Raw genomic sequence first — 17,969 nt, forward strand, 5'->3', positions numbered from 1 at the left:
TATAGAGTCAGTCCTATCGGCATCGCAGAAGGAAAATATTCAAAAAGAAGAGACTTATCATTGACCTGTCCTCTACCCATGGTGATCATGCGCATACAAGTATAAATGAACTTATTGACAAGGATAGATGCTCCCTAAGCTACTTCAAGATTGATGATGCCATTCGAATTATTCAGAGTTATGGGAAGGGATCGATTATGTGCAAAACTGACATTTCAGATGCTTTCAAACAGATTCCCATTGCACCTTCACAATGGCATTTGTTCTGCGTAAAGTGGAGAGGAAATTATTATGTTTGTGTTCGCCTCCCTTTCGGGTCACGTTTAAGTCCAAAATTATTTGATACCTTATCTCAGGCGATCTGTTGGATAGCAAAACATAAGTATGGTATTGACATCATCTTGCACCTCCTTGACGATTTTCTTACAATGTGGTGAGAGAATGATGGCTTTGTTGACTCTTATTTTCAACAGATTGAAGATTCCTACAGCTCCAAGCAAGACCATTGGCCCATGTACAGTTATAGAATATTTGGGAATAATTTTGGACTCTGAGCAAATGCAAGCACGTTTACCACAGAATAAAGTGGAGCGTATTGGGAACTACATTATACAATTTCTTAACAAATGAAGTGTCCGCAAGCGAGAACTGCTCCAGTTACTGGGCCACTTAAATTTTGCTACTCGTGTTATCCTACCAGGGTGTGCATTTGTGTCATATCTAATACGACTATCTACCAAGGTCAGGGAACTCAATCATTACATACACCTGGATGCAAGTTGCAGAGAGGAACTATACATGTGGCACCAATTTTTAGCTTCCTGGAATGGAGTTTCTGTGTTTCTTGATAATCAGTCCACTACATTGGACGATTTTGAATTATGCACAGATGCTTCATCAAATGTAGGGTATGGGGGTTATTTCAAAACTCAATGGTTTGCAGCTGCATGGTCAGATGATCTTCAAATGCTTTTTTCTGTGGAGGATGATTTCTCTATGGCATTCAGAGAGTTGTATCCTGTTGTTGTGGCTGCCATTATTTGGAGTGCAGAATGGGCAGGCAAACGCATAATATTTGCATGCGATAATATGACCACAGTGAATATACTTAGAAAGGGAGATCAAAATGTATGCATATAATGAAATTAATGCGTAAACGTACATGGTGTGCGGCTTCTTGTAACTTTAATTTTTCTGCCAAACATATTCCAGGAATTATCAATACTAAAGCTGATGCCTTGTCCCGCCTTCAATTTCAGAAATTTCATGCACTGGCTCCGGATGCAGATCTGCAACCCTGCAAATGGCCCCACCCTCGGAGGTCTTATGGACCTGGATAAAGAGGCAAACTTGTTATGGAACCAGGCCTTGAGTCCCGCTACACAAATCGCCTACAATACTGCATTCAATGTTTTTAGGACCTTCATGCTGATGCTTGGCTTTGCCTCAAGCATTCAACTTTTGCCAGATATTACGAAGAACACCTTAATATACTTTGTGACACATTGTGCAAGAGCCCTCAACTTAAAGCATTCTACAATAAAATTGTACCTCTGTGGCATTAGGTTCAAGTACGTGCAGGCTGGTAGGCAATCGCCATTCACCAGTGACAGAAATAATATGATGTGTCTTGCCACCATCATAAAGGCCATCAAAAAAAACCAAGGTTCATCTGCAAAACTGCACAAGCCTATTACATACAACATCCTGACAAGCATTTGCACAATTCTGCGAGGAGGTGTATTTGTCACACAGAGATTTGTTGTTGTTGACCGTCTGCATAGGTGCTTTCTTTGGATTTTTGAGATGTGGGGAATTCACTATTCAGGATTCCTTCGATCCAACCATTCATCTCTGCGTGGGCGATGTGCACTTCCACCTAGAAACTTTTTTCCTTAAGTTAAAATCATCAAAAACTGACCCGTTTTGTAGGGCTGTGATCATTCAGTTACATGTCATGGGTCATGCTATATGTCCATATTCTGCTCTGAAGACTTTCGTGCCATTCAGGAGACGTTCATCACCTCAGCTATATGCCCCACTTTTCATTACAACTACAGGTCAAGCATTATCAAGAGTTGTGTTTCTTAATCATATGCAACTTGTCTACTGTAAGATGGGACTGGACACTTCCCAGTATAGTGGCCTTTCATTCCGTATAGGTGCAGCTACTTCAGCGGCAGCAGCCCGGCTGGAAGAACATATAATCAAAGTTCTGGGCCAGTGGTCTTCGGATCGTTACACAAGATACATTCACACACCCTCCCATACTATTCGGGCAGCGCGGAAGGCCATAGCAACTGATGTGGATAGTAATACACAGTGGCCATGATCATGCTGCATTCAACCTACAGGGAAGGTAGGTCTCACACTGACACAGTTTTTTTTCCATTTTGGACGTGTGTTTCTGGATCCAGTTCGTCGCTACAGTACCATGTGATGTAATTGCTGGGGCTCCAGTTTTACATAGTGGTTCATTATGTTTCTGTATTCATTGTGTTAGGAGTTCTTCACGCATATGATACCAGTGTCATTTGCGTGGCACTTGTGCCTATCCATTATGTGTGGAGTTCTGTACGCATGTGATACCAGTGTTCTTTGTGTGGCACTTGTGCATATCCATATTTTTCACAGCCATACATGCATTCAGTTTCTTTATTCCTGGAGGTGTTATTGCATTCTATGGAATTCTTCTACCCATTTCATGGACGTGATCATCTTGCTTCTCTCCGAATTGGATGTGGTAACTTGGTCGTTTCCATTCTCAAATTCCCATAGTTCATCTTTACCGTATTCCAAAACAGGCATGGAACCACTCCGGGACATTCTTGACATTTATCATAATTCATAGATTGATATATGCTAGTATACCTTTCTTTTCCATTATTGTTGATATGCGCATGTTGTATAAACATTTTTTTTTTCTTCATTGAACACTAAAGGCTTCCCAACTATTAATTCTTGGGGGACAACATCTGCTGCACATATGTTTTCTTTGGGCATTCACTTCATTTTCCATTCCGTTTATTCACCCAAGAATCTAATGTCAGCACTGTATTCAAACTAAACCACTGAGTGAACTCCACACAGCTGCCGCTGTCATCCCAACCTTCGTTGGACAGCCCAGTTTTCGCTGGGCTCCTTCAGTTTCTGCTGAAGAAACTTTACTCAAGGGTTATCCATAACATTCTGTCAGGGAGTTTCAAAGACCAGCTGTGACCTCTGTACAACCACGTTGTGCCATTCAGTAGCTGCTGAATCACTCACTGACAGAATGAACAAAACAGTTTTCATAAGTAGCAGCAGACAGTCCTCCTTGGCAAACAGTATAATTATAAATAAAAACTTTCACTGGATCTGTGTTTTGTTGTGTATAAACAAGTAAAGAATATGCAGCTGTGCTGTCAGTAAGTTATACAAGTAAAGAATATGGGACTGTGCTGTCAGTAAGTTACACAAGTAAAGAATATGCAGCTGTGCTGTCAGTAAGTTATACAAGTAAAGAATATGCAGCTGTGCTGTCAGTAAGTTATACAAGTAAAGAATATGCAGTTGTGCTGTCAGTAAGTTATACAAGTAAAGAATATGGAACTGTGCTGTCAGTAAGTTACACAAGTAAAGAATATGCAGCTGTGCTGTCAGTAAGTTACACAAGTAAAGAACATGCAGCTGTGCTGTCAGTAAGTTACACAAGTAAAGAATATGCAGCTGTGCTGTCAGTAAGTTACACAAGTAAAGAATATGCAGCTGTGCTGTCAGTAAGTTACACAAGTAAAGAATATGCAGCTGTGCTGTCAGTAAGTTACACAAGTCAAGAATATGCAGCTGTGCTGTCAGTAAGTTACACAAGTCAAGAATATGCAGCTGTGCTGTCAGTAAGTTACACAAGCAAAACATATGTAGCTGTGCTGTCAGCAAGTTACACAAGTAAAGAATATGGACCTGTGCTGTCAGTAAGTTACACAAGTAGCTGTGCTGTCAGTAAGTTACACAAGTAAAGAATTTGCAGCTGTGCTGTCAGTAAGTTACACAAGCAAAGAATATAAAGCTGTGCTGTCAGTAAGTTATACAAGAATTTACAGCCGTGCTGTCAGTAAGTTATACAAGAATTTACAGCCCTGCTGTCAGTAAGTTATACAAGAATTTACAGCTGTTCTGTCAGTAAGTTATACAAGAATTTACAGCCGTGCTGTCAGTAAGTTATACAAGAATTTACAGCTGTGCTGTCAGTAAGTTACACTTCTATGGAATTTACAGCCGTGCTGTCAGTAAGTTACACTTCTACAGAATTTGCATTGCAGAGATTGATACCATTACTGACATCTTTACCTCCCACACTCAAGCATGAATGTAACTAACACCATTAATTTTATTAGGCATGGAGAAATAATGATCAAACAATATTTTGTCCTCAAAGTGGTTGTACATATTGTACTTTAAATACTGAAAAACAAAATCTTCCCCAGATTGTTCTTATCCTATACTTCTCTACTGAACTCTTTTATTCATTATCATTGCTTGTATTTAAGGTAGTTGTCACATTTAAAAAAAAACAAATAAACTTCATCTTCATTTGTGGTCTCTAAAACTTTCTGCTCTCTGGATGCAATTTTCATGTGCCTGTTGAAGACCCGATTGTTTAGTAACAAGCAAGACATAGAATGACCTGGAAAAATCAATTCCAATCAAACACAAGATCAAAGGGTTAGTTTACTTTTCTTTGTCATAAACTCTGTCATTATCTTGCACTTACTTTTGTAATGTTTTGTTGTTCTCCTCAAGTTCATAGTTTTTACTAAAAAATAAAAAAATTCAACTGTTAAATAAATAATACATATCAACAATATATTTTAGCAAGTTCACTAGAATTACTGCTTTAAAAAAAATACAAATTGTATATGAAGTTAAAGTCAGATACTTCTGTAATTTTGGGGCTCAGATGTAATTATTGTATAGAAATAGGTAGAAGAAATAGAAAAAGGAAAAGACCTCTTTTAAAATATACTTGATAGATACAAACAGTCATGATAAATAAGAAAGAAATATGCTGTAACAGCGCAAGATAGCCAACATTTTCAAACTTCCTAGTGAAAGGGAAATCCTATGTATTCAGCTCTAGAATAACATAATTGTATGTCATTTTACTTATGTAATTATTAAAATTCAGTACAGCAGATCTATTCTTTATGCTTGAATACCCATACATTGCTATTATCAAGTGAATTTAATATTACTGACATCATTATCTATTGCAGTAATATGCTGTTCAGCTAAGTGGGGTTTCTTCAGTCAGCCAAAACATGAATATAGCTAAACATGCACAATCAATTGTTGCCAAACTTCTGCCTAGAATTTCCAAAGTAGCACTATTTATGCTCATTAATATTCTATAACTTACTTTCTCAGTCGCTCCATCACTATATTTGTACTTGCAAGATTCTGCTCCAATCTTTTTATCCTTCAATACATGAAAATAAAACCAGTAATTAGTCAGTGCAGCGATCATGTGAAATATCACCCAGTTTCTTTTTTTCTCTAAAGAACAAGTATAAAATAAGGTATTGTTGGACTTGAGCAACCTCTTCTATAATCATGATTTCAATCTAAACTAAAACCAAATGATGTATTGTTTGATTTGAGCAACCATTTCAATAATCATGTTTATTTTACTAAAATAAAAACGTGCCAATTCTGCAGAAGCAACAATATTTTTTGGAAAATATGTATTAAAAAAAAAAGTATGTCGTGAAGAATGATTTATTTCTATTAAATATGAAAATAAACATACAAATGAGGGACCTATAATGACAAATAAATTTACCTAAGCATAAAATGTGGACAACAATGCAAGACCAGGACCAGATGGTATAACAATTATTTCAGTAGCTGTAAGAAATTATTTTGGAGAATCTTTCATTATCGATTTTCTGAATGAATAATTTTTTAGTATACCAAATGGGGGTACCATTTCAATCATAGCAAAGAAGGATACATTGGAAGCCAATCAGGGCACTGATTAAAAAATACATTAGCATCAACATTAATTTTCCCAAAATATAACCCTAACCTTAACCCTAACCCTATGCAAGTCAAACTGGCTTTACCTATTTATAAATGGTCGCTATATTGAAAAGAAAATATAAGAATATTACTTGATGCTATTGAGAAAATGCAGAATAATAAGACTCACTCGCTCTTTTATTTAGAACCGATTTTAGAAAAGCTTCTGCCACTTTAGATCACTCCAATAAATATACTTACCATTAAATATAGCCTATCATATGCTGAAAAATGGAATTCAACTAAACAAACCACAAACCCCATTTTTCAACTAGACTGATGCGGGACAAAGATGTCTTTTATCTCATATCTATTTGGACTTTAAACAAAACATTTATCTTATGCACATTATACCAAAGAAACAATCTAAGATTTATCAGCATTTAGAAAATGAAGTAAAAATAACATTATTTTCTAACTGTGCTACCATTATACTGAATGACTCATAAGTGTGTGTGTGATTTCAATTTTTAATGTAGCTTTAAAAAAAAATCAGTCATATCACTATGATGTCTGCAGTGTGCCAGTTTCTAGTGATATCTAGCACTGGGGCATCATGTCGCAGGCATGTAATATGATGTTCCACCCAGTCACATTATCTTGACACCAGGCCAACCAGTCCTAATGTTAACATCTTAATGCTGTGTGCCAAGCGAAATGGCTGTTAGTACCATTTTTAAGTCTTTGGTATGACTTGGCTAGGGATTGAACACATGACCTCCCGCATCCTAGGCGGACACTCTAACCACTAGGCCACTGGAGTGGTTTGTCTCAGAAATACGTTTTCACTAAATAAGCATATGAAGACGTCAAAAAGAGTTCATGAAAATCCAGATTTGATGAATTGGCTCTCTACTGAAAGCCAATCTGACACAGTCTCATTACAACAGATCACTGGACCTATTAAAGAATTAAATCTTTGGGTATCACTTATTATTCAAAATCAGAAGCAACAAACATATTCATGACTCTTGCTGGAAAAGACACTTTGGGAGATAGACACTTGCTGGAAAAGGCACTTTGGGAGATAGCAGGCTAATATTCCTAATGTAATGTGATTGGGGAACATATAATTTGAAGGAGAAAATAACTCATCTTTATTTACGATCTTTCAATTTTCTGTGTTCTTGATACAATTTTCAGTTGCCTGATATGAATGAGGGCTGTTCCAATAAAACATATACCCCCGGGGGGAGGCACTTTCAAATTCAACCAAACCACAACAGAAGCAATTAAAAAAATTATGATCCACCATCATATATGTTTTAATTGAAAAACACTGCCCCCTACAGAAGCCTATTTCTTAAACACAATTTCTGGTTATGGGTTAGTGGGCAGTAGAAGCGATTTTAATATTGGGTTGGGGACAGAAGCAATTTAAATGACAGCTGGCTGGAGGTAATCTACTGAATTCTTACAGATCATATATCTACTGCGTATCTGTATTTGTATTCATTCATTATAATCAATCTTGTCCTTTTGTTTGTTTGTTTGTCAGCCATGTATGTCTCTGATACTGTGAAATCACAAATTTTCATGGTGGCTTATTATCTGCATATATCACTGATCAGTCCCTTAATACCTACCAATTTAATATCCATGAATACAGATTTTATACAGTCCCTTAATACCTACCAATTTAATATCCATGAATACAGATTTTATACAGTCCCTTAATACCTACCAATTTAACGTCCATGAATACAGATTTTATACAGTCCCTTAATACCTACCAATTTAATATCCATGAATACAGATTTTATACAGTCCCTTAATACCTACCAATTTAATATCCATGAATACAGATTTTATACAGTCCCTTAATACCTACCAATTTAACGTCCATGAATACAGATTTTATACAGTCCCTTAATACCTACCAATTTAATATCCATGAATACAGATTTTATACAGTCCCTTAATACCTACCAATTTAATATCCATGAATACAGATTTTATACAGTCCCTTAATACCTACCAATTTAACGTCCATGAATACAGATTTTATACAGTCCCTTAATACCTACCAATTTAATATCCATGAATACAGATTTTATACAGTCCCTTAATACCTACCAATTTAACGTCCATGAATACAGATTTTATACAGTCCCTTAATACCTACCAATTTAATATCCATGAATACAGATTTTATACAGTTCCTTAATACCTACCAATTTAATATCCATGAATACAGATTTTATACAGTCCCTTAATACCTACCAATTTAACGTCCATGAATACAGATTTTATACAGTCCCTTAATACCTACCAATTTAACGTCCATGAATACAGATTTTATACAGTCCCTTAATACCTACCAATTTAACGTCCATGAATACAGATTTTATACAGTCCCTTAATACCTACCAATTTAACGTCCATGAATACAGATTTTATACAGTCCCTGAATACCTACCAATTTAACGTCCATGAATACAGATTTTATAGTCCCCGAATACCTACCAATTTAACGTCCATGAATACAGATTTTATACAGTTCCTTAATACCTACCAATTTAATATCCATGAATACAGATTTTATACAATTCCTTAATACCTACCAATTTAACGCCCATGAATACAAATTTTATACAGTTCCTGAATACCTACCAATTTAATATCCATGAATACAGATTTTAAATAGTCCCTTAATACCTACCAATTTAACGTCCATGAATACAGATTTTATAATAGGGATTTCTATTCTAACACAGAAATCATGAATTTGTATCCTTACTAAACTGTGTTTACTAAAGTGATCACTATCTTTTGCTATTTTTCTTTGTTCTCAGGCATGCTGCTTTTGATTAGAATAATAGTTAAATCTTGTATTGCTTTAAATGTGTGGTCAGATGTTATGATTCTTTGTTATTATTTTTTTTCAACAAATGTTTTAGTAAACTTATAATATATGATTTCTCAGAAGAAAAAAACATTAATGCCTGTGGAAGTGATGTTAAATTATTTCTGCCTACTTTTACACTATATCATCTCTTGTAAGAACATATATTTCAGTTACCGATTTTTTATTTTGATGCTTGTTGCAAGACTAATATAAAGTTTAGAAAAAACAAAAGAAATATAGCAAGTCAAACATTTTTATATCATTAATTAGATTTTAAAAAATGGATGAAAGTCAATGAATCATTTTTCCCAGAGTACTCATAAAATCAATGTCATTGCAGTTAACTGTATTGTCAACAGCATCATCATCATCACTGATGGCATAGCAGTAACATTCTAAACTTTCAATCCAGTTGTCACAGGTTCTATCTCCCACTTCTAGTGTTTCATATGAGACTTATACCTATGGCCTGAGGGGCTTTCATGGCAGTGGTACAAGATGCTTGTCATGTGATTACTTGCCTCCAATGTGTAAATGAGAATGTTTGTCAGTTACTTGTGGAAGGTCAGTGGTTCTACATAAGTGGTGTTTGGTGTCTCAAAAGTACTTGGATTTTCTTCAACATTAAAACTGGCTGCTATATATAGATTCTCTTCATCTGAAAATGGTGTAAAGGCCATAATGATCTACTGAAACCCAAGATCTCATGTCTAAATGACTTTGGCTGTTGGAGATAAACATCAAATCAACAGAGGCTCCATATGCCCATGTGTACTAAGGTGCTTGCTTTTACATCATTTGCACATCTCACAGAGCTAGTTTTTGTCACAGATTAACCAATTTGGGTTGGTGGTCTTTCGGGGTTCTTCCTCCACCTAATATATTGTTACCCCCCCCCAAAAAAAAAACTTAAATCAACCAACTAATCAACTGTGGCAACAACAACAAAGAGCAAAGGTACTAGTCCATCATTTTTGCCACAGCTGTTTTAGTTTATAAATTTTAACTCAAGTAATTTTTGTAGACCTTTGAATATCGTCAATTATGCCTTTCTGACAGTTACCAAAAAGTCATCATCAGTTTGTACAAATGGATTTTTCATGGTGAGCATATGAGATGGAGAAGTTCTAAGCAATCATGCATCACATGCTGCCAAAAAGTTCACATTTTAGCTCACTTCAAGTTTCTCTAACAATGTCCATTGTTCCAACTAGAACTGTTATAACTTATTTAAGCTATATTCACCAATATCTGGAGATAAGCATCTGTAATAAATATTTGTAACAAAGTATGAGAATGCATCAATGTTTTTCAATGATGCGTTTAAACTAAGCAACAACCAGAATCAACAAACCAAGAAATAAAATTATTCACATCTCTCAGGCAGAAGTACAATGTATACCAGTAATCATAATCTGCCAATTTTTTTTCCAACCATACTCATTCATTGGACATAATCACCAGAATGGACAGGAAAAGACCAGAACAGATTTAATCAGAAGGTTAAAATTGATTTGATACATCTTTTAAGTAGCTTAAGTCACATTGGTTTGGTTAACTGTACAAGCTTTGTCTTCTCTTTGATGTAATTTCTCAGTGAAGAGGAGAAATTAATGTTGCACACTAAAAAAAAAAAGTCACACTTCCACTCATTATTGCTTTTTATTATACTTCTCCATTCCAGCCTGTTCTTATGATCTTGTCCCCCACACATACTGTTTGTCTTGTTTATGATAAATCTAAATTTCTCACTTACTTTTCTTACTACTATACAAATGTTCTGTGAATATGCATATCAGTGTGAAACACAATGGGGAGACTAAATCCAAGATTGAAAACCTCTACATTTCTGGATGTATTCTGCTTGGATTCCATGTTTCTGCACAAAACTCAAGAATTCAGGACTCGCTGTACTAATTCAGTTCCCACTGTAAACCTGTGCAAACACCATGATATTAAAATTCAAGAACTTAAACTTTTAAGTTTACATAATCAAATTTTTATCAGTATAGACACATCTATGATGACAGCTTTTGTGAAAAGAAAACCATAACAGCTGCACCATTTTCTGGACCTACACAAATTTGAAATGTGTGCTTTTAATACTGCACTGAAGAGTCAGCTGCTGATTTCAGTAACGAGTTTTCCAAACTCAGGTCTGTAAAGGGGTGGAAATTATGTTAATAAAACAATGTCCCTCACATTTATCAGTTACTAGTAGGAAAAGCTCTCAAAAGATTCTTTTTACTAAAATCTTACTTTCATTGTCAACCAGTCAGGGACAGTCAAACCCATATATACTCTATTTTATCTTCACTGATTTATAGTATGGTTCTTGTTCTTTCATATCTGGAGTAATGTCCTTCAAAAACTCTCAATGGTTGTAAGTCTTTTTGGACCATGCTGACTGGACACACTGTAAGATAATGTTCAAGTAACAGAAATACCATGGAATAACCAGAGACCAATAAAATCAAATAAAAGTCAAGTTATCTCCCCTGCAGGGATGCTGCCAGGATTTCAGGATTTACTCTAAGTTTTGTGTGTGCATGATCTCCAATGAGGAAGTGGTGGTGGGAAGAATAGCCATTGTTAAATATCTGCCTAACATTTAAATATCTGTCACTCCTACTTACTGTTCCACTCTGTTAAGGTTCTACTGAAATCAAAATGCTCAGATGTCATCTCTAGTTGTTTACATGGTTCCCACACTTTTCTAAATATAAATTTCCAGGTCTTTATCAGGATGAAATAAATTTTTTCAAGGTTAATATATGATCATTACTAAATGGAAATAAAGAAATTTTGGATTATAAAACATGTGTTTTCCAAAGCTGAAGATGTTTCTCTTTCAAGACTCTCCAAAACATATATGTCAGAAAAGATGATCATGTACAAAACCACAAAATGAGTCACACACAAATTTGACTATATTCACATAAATTGGCATTTAAAGCCATTTCAATGTACAGAATACAAATTCTATCTTTACTTTGCTGACCTGCATTATGTTGCTACATGGAAACAACATAATGAGCATAAACTATTTTGTTTCATTTCAAACCTTTAATTCCAAAGATTTCTAGAGCAATATGTGTGCATGTTATACAAAGTAAACATTTCTTATCACAGTATAAGAAGACCCAAAAAAGTTTTGCAAAGTTTTAGAATCTTATCTTGTTACAAAAAAAAAGTTTAACCCTGAGATTATATGTGCCAATAATATCTCAATCAAGATTTTTCAATCAACCTAAACGTCTTAAGATGATTCGGTTAAAAATTCCATCATTTAAAGACATTTACAAAAGGGCTGATTTAAATTTTAGCAAAAGACCTTCAAAATTATATACTGTTGTATAAACAAGGACTGAATTTTCTGTAAAATCAACTTGTCTTCTTGTATTTCAATAAACCAATCCCGAAACCTGTATTGATACATGGGCTCTTATCATTCTTAATATATAATAAAAGTGACTACAATTTCCCATTTCTCCTGCATTCCATTTATGCTCTAAAACCAATGCTTCAAGCTACATGTCACTGTATAATAGTTTTGCACCAAAAATCAGTTCAGAAATTCTAAAGTTATCTAATCTGGGTATTCCAACCACATTTTTCATATTTGGACATTTTGGATGGAGTGTGGGATCAGAGCAATTACGTTAAAAAAAAACTGAAATCTGCTACCACCGTAAGATAGCTTACCAGTGCGCCTAACAAATTTAAACTAGGTTATATCGATTTATACCTACATGAAATTAATTGAAAAATTATTTATTTTCTCAAAAATGACAAGTATTATAATCATTATGTCTTTATAATCATTATGTCTTTAATCTGCTGAGAGACTAGATGAAACTCAGCTTAGATGAAGCCGGTACTCACTATTTGCATTAATAGTCACATGACTACACAAATCTCAAACAATGACATCGGAAGTCCAAAAGTCACGTGATATCAACAACAAACTCCTTTTTAATGTTGTTGTACAAAATTTCAATTGTATTAAATGAAAGTCTGATACCTTTTGTAAAAATCAGAAAGAACATATAATTGTCAACATATTTATTTTGAGAACAATTACAAGAAACTTGGCCAGTCTGATTCATCAAGCAGAGTAGTCTGTTTCGTGAGAGAGCACATGTCAACATGGAAGTCACGTGATACTACAAAACTCCAAAGTTGGTCTCGTAATAAATATAAAGAATTTTGTGCTCTTTCGTTTTTGTATTTTATTACAACCAGTTTATGACTTTTATTTTTTACAAATTCAATAATATTTGAAAATGACGGTTGTGAGATTCTGTGTGCTCATACGACATGCTATCGAAATGCTATAATTTCATCAACGTATTAGTTTCATCGTCTTTCAGCAGATTAAAGACATAACGATTGTAATACTCCCCCTGTGTATAGTGATTATTATTGTGACGGCATTGGGCATGGTCATGTGGTTGTGGTGGGGTCTTGGTTGAGATGGCAGAAAGACCATAGGCTTAATCCATATGTGACAGCTAATTATGATGTTGTCAAAAGAATTAAAAATTTTCTAACAATACAGTTGGACTCGGATTATATACTTGATTCATAGTCGATGAACAGGTTCTAAAACTGATGTGTTTATTTTGGAGCCATGTTCCTCCATCACATTTAAGATTTGAATATACCAAAGGTGAAATTAGTACAGTTGCATCCTAAAATTACTATCATGGCTACTTCAAATGTTATTTTATTTAACTAATAGCTTCAGTGATTTTGGGGTTAAAAAATGAATTTCTTCTCAAACAACTCAATATGGTGCAGATTACATTGTTTTTTAATTATGCTTTGAGAATTCTTGATGTGTAAAAACTGCACAAGAAACAAACAACATCAGATCAGAAAATTAATACTACTTGGAAAATGCTGATAGGAATATACAGAAATAATGATATTATTATTTAAATGTAATATGTGGTGACAATACGAGTGCTGGTTATACAACTTTGCAAAATACATCTTGTACAACACTGTAATATGGCAATATTTTCTGCACACATGAAGTTGACCCACCTTTTACTTTAGTCACTTGCTAATTAATAGATTTAGATTTTACAACAAAACTAAGTACATTTTACCTTTTGACAATAATACACGATTACAAATATTTAGATTGTAAGAAAATAGAAGTTACAATTTTATTAAAAGTACTGGTACCAGTAAAACTAAAGGAGATGGTAAAACAGAATCAGGATGAACAGTTGTTGTTGTTCTTGTTGTAGGGTTTAACGCCATTTCTCAGCACAAGATAAGCTATACATGGCGACCAGTATTAATGGTGGAGGAAGAACCTGGGAAAACCCCGGAAAGAACCACCGACCCATGAGACGCTACTGGCAAGCTTTCTCACATACCCACATAGGCTGAATCCAAGACTTGAACCCACGTAGACAGAGGTGAGATGGCAGTGATCCGTAACGGAGAGCGCTTTAGACCACTCTGCCACTCAGGGCCCCAAGGATGAACAGATTAGTAGTGTAGTAAAGAATCAATATATCAGAATGACATCAAGTATTTTTTCATCAATTTCATCATTATTTAACACATTAACCCCTGGAGCTTTTTGTCATTTTTGCCTGAAAATCAAGTAAGAAACACATTTTGAAAGCTATTTCTGAATAGATTCGTAAACAACAAATCCTCGGTCATCTTTCAATAACATACTGCCTAGTTGCGTTAGAAACATTGTTTTTCATTGGCTATTTGACTCGCGCATGAGCCGAAGGGTAAAAGTTGGAGTTATTGTTTTCTTTCTTTTTTTTTGCTGCTAAATGGAGCCATTATTTTTGTATTGAGACCACTCTTTATTCTAAATGCCCATCTTATCATACTTTTTGCAAAAGCTCATTTGTCTGTTTGCAGTTCATACTGGTTTGCCTTAGATCTGAGACCAAACAGTCTAAAATCCGGACACAAAATCAGATTCCGACCACGGGCCAATTTTGGGTAGAAAAAAGTCGGGTCCAAAACATTAGTTTTTTATCTGTATTTTGTAGTGCAACTAGATATTCCAGATTATTTGGTATCATTGTAGAGCTACATCTGTCTACCTTTCTATAATACCACCCATTTCAGTGTATCATGCATGACCGTGATGCTACAGAGCTCGGCAGTAGGCTACTACTTCCTGCCCCGTTAAGTCGTCGATAGGGGTTATTGTGTTAATGACACTGCTTCAAAATGTTGTGTCCAAGATAATAGTAATCCAATTTGTAATACAAATACCAAATGATGGCTTGGAACTAAGTGCCAAAAGGTCTGAAGAAAATATTACGAAGATCAAAATATACATCGGAAGAACCGAACACAAACAGGACAAATTTTATCCATCTTGCTTTGAGTTTAAACAGATCAGTCAATCTCTTATGTTTAATGTCATTTAGTTTATGCACATAGAGAGCATGTACTTCATTTGGTAATACAGCTGCCTGATATGAAAGTTTGTCTCGTTATTCTTTTGTTGCCATAGTGGTTCTGCTAACTAGAGATCTACACACACTTAATTATGTTGTATGGGGATTCTCTGATGTTCCCTATGACCATTAATCTGTTAATTGTTTCTGAATTTAATATGATCCTCCTCCTCTGTGTACAAATATTATTCTGTGCTGTGAACTCCTTTCACTGCCTGCTGTCTGAAATGCATATGCATAACTAGCTTGAACAAGTTACTGTTCTTTATGGTTGTGCAATTTACAACATCTCATAGGTATGGCCCCATTGGTTTTCTCTCCTGGATATCTGTTTAAAAAAGAAACGTTTTCCAGAGGTCTCACTAGGATTTTAAATAGGAGTCCAGGACTCATATTTTGGTGAAAATAAGAGTCCCACCAGCCAAACTGCAGTCCCCTCCCAGAAAACTAAACAAATAATAAGAACTATTGGTTGCCATTGAGTTTAATTTCTACATTCTTTAAGACTTTATAACACTGACATAGCTCTTGTTTGTCCATCAGAGTCTGAATTTTGTCAATCCAAGGAAGGTCTTATTCAAAACACTAAGCTAGGCATCACACACTTTCTTATGCTTGGCTACTGTCCCATCAAAACTAGCAGTTCTAACAACTTCAGCACTCTCCTGAATCTCGTTACAATCTTTGTCAGTTTGCCGCTGAACCCCAAAATACTCTACTAATTCTAAGTATCATCATGTCATGATTCCGAGGTCACATGCCCCGCTTACTCCGCTACACTTGAAAATGAACACAATAATGAAAGCTAACGTTGTTTATTTGATGTACTGTTATAAATTACCACATGACTTGTACATATCTGGGTCTTTTTGCCTCTGAATTCAAGCACTGTAAAAATCAATAGACTTGAGACTTTCCCACCTAGCTGCCAGTCAAAGCCTTTGATCTTGCTGTCCAGCAATTGCAGCATGTTCTTTTGATGTACTCTTATAATGGTGACATGTACATGGGGGGGGGGTGCTTTCGGCTACTAAATTAGGTCACTGTAAATATCAGCAAAGCTAACTGATCAACACATTTTCCCAATAAGCAGGTGGCTAAAGCAGGACTGACAAGTTTTTGAATTTTGCCGCCCACTTATTACATACATATGGAGGACTCTCGCCTAAGTGATTTTCTGTGTCCCAAGTATTAAAAAAAATGGCATCCAAATACGTGTGATTAAGTATTTCTGAGACCTCTGAGTTTTCACTAACATGAACTCTGCCAAAGATTCACTTCCTTAAATCAGTGCTTTGCTGCCTCTTATGCCATATTTTTTCTCTTCTATAATGCTGTATTAGGGTTTTAAGTCCAACATTCCATAGTCTGCTTGTTCAGACATGGGTATCTTGTATAAATATAACAGGCATATTGTCCATCCAACATGTACATTGGACTTGCACTCAACATCAATTTTGAGCTCAAAATCACATCCTGGTATTTCCAGTGACATCTTCCCAATGTCCAACAGACTGATATACATGAAATTCATTGTCATCATAGCTATCACCAGCCAGCATTTGCCGACTGAAAACGTCGCCTGAAGACAAACCCTGTTGTAATTCAGCCATTTTGGTTTTCTGTGTGGCCCATAAACGAAACATGCATTTGTAAAATTTCAATGATGAAAATAAGGTTAAAACTACCATAAATGCTTGTTCCAGGGCCCAATGAACCAATCAAATTTAGTTACACAGCCATTCATGTCAAACTGAAGTATCCAGCTATCTGGAAGTTGCATCAAGTGCTGCAAGACCACTACTGGCAGCGCAAATTACGTCGCGAAATGCACTTTTAAAGTTAAAAGTTTAATAAAAATTGCATACTGCACAAAGCATATATTTTATATCCGCAATGTTGACGTAATTTGCAGAATGCGTATCACTTCTTTAAAAGTAAACAAAATTGTACAAATTACGTGCAGTGGCATCATTTTCTGACCCAATGTTTTATTCACATTAGACCACATGGAGAGGGCTAGATGCAATTTTAAATATATATTCGCTTTCTTTCTGACAGCGCCACCAATGATTTCTCATTTTGTTAACAAACCCACAACAGAAGTGATTTTCCTAACCAACCTTCTACTGTCAGAAGCAAAATAGTTTGAAACACATCTCCTACAGAAGTTTTTTTGAAGTGCCATCCCCGGGGGATATACGTTTTACTGGAACAGCCCTGAGATTATTTATGAATAAGTAGTGTGTAATAGATGACCCTGCAAAATAAATCCCATTTATACACAGTGCGAAAGGTAATCTTACTTTCTTTGTAGGACTGAAACGATTTCCTCTTCCTCAGATAACCATTGTTCCAGATTTTGTACTGACTTTTTTAACTGTGCATTGTCCCTCTTATATGTGTCATTAGTGCTATAAATAAAACCAAATAATACATATCAACAGTACATTCTAGTAACTGCAATATACTGAATACTTTCAGAAAATATATGATATGTACATGAAACCATTATATAGAAACACAGATAGCATGTAAATTAACGAATATGTCATTTAAAAAACACCATTGTGTAATAAATTTTGTTAGAGTTCAGCATACCGTGATTA

General features: G+C 35.2%; 1 protein-coding gene across 1 annotated transcript in view; it reads right to left on the bottom strand.

The window, feature by feature from the left end:
• Positions 1–17,969, bottom strand: part of LOC149798503 (uncharacterized) — a 60,833-nt gene that overhangs the window by 11,420 nt on the left and 31,444 nt on the right. The window contains exons 12-14 of the mRNA XM_089957304.1: positions 17,667–17,774; positions 5,399–5,458; positions 4,754–4,795 (exon numbers count right to left, since the gene is read on the bottom strand). Coding sequence (XP_089813430.1) covers positions 4,754–4,795; positions 5,399–5,458; positions 17,667–17,774 — 210 coding nt within the window. The remainder of the gene's footprint in view (positions 1–4,753; positions 4,796–5,398; positions 5,459–17,666; positions 17,775–17,969) is intronic.

The sequence above is a fragment of the Sinohyriopsis cumingii genome, chromosome 5, assembly GCF_028554795.1.
Source record: "Sinohyriopsis cumingii isolate HCF-2022 chromosome 5, ASM2855479v2, whole genome shotgun sequence".
In the NCBI taxonomy this organism is placed as follows: Eukaryota; Metazoa; Mollusca; class Bivalvia; order Unionida; family Unionidae; genus Sinohyriopsis; species Sinohyriopsis cumingii.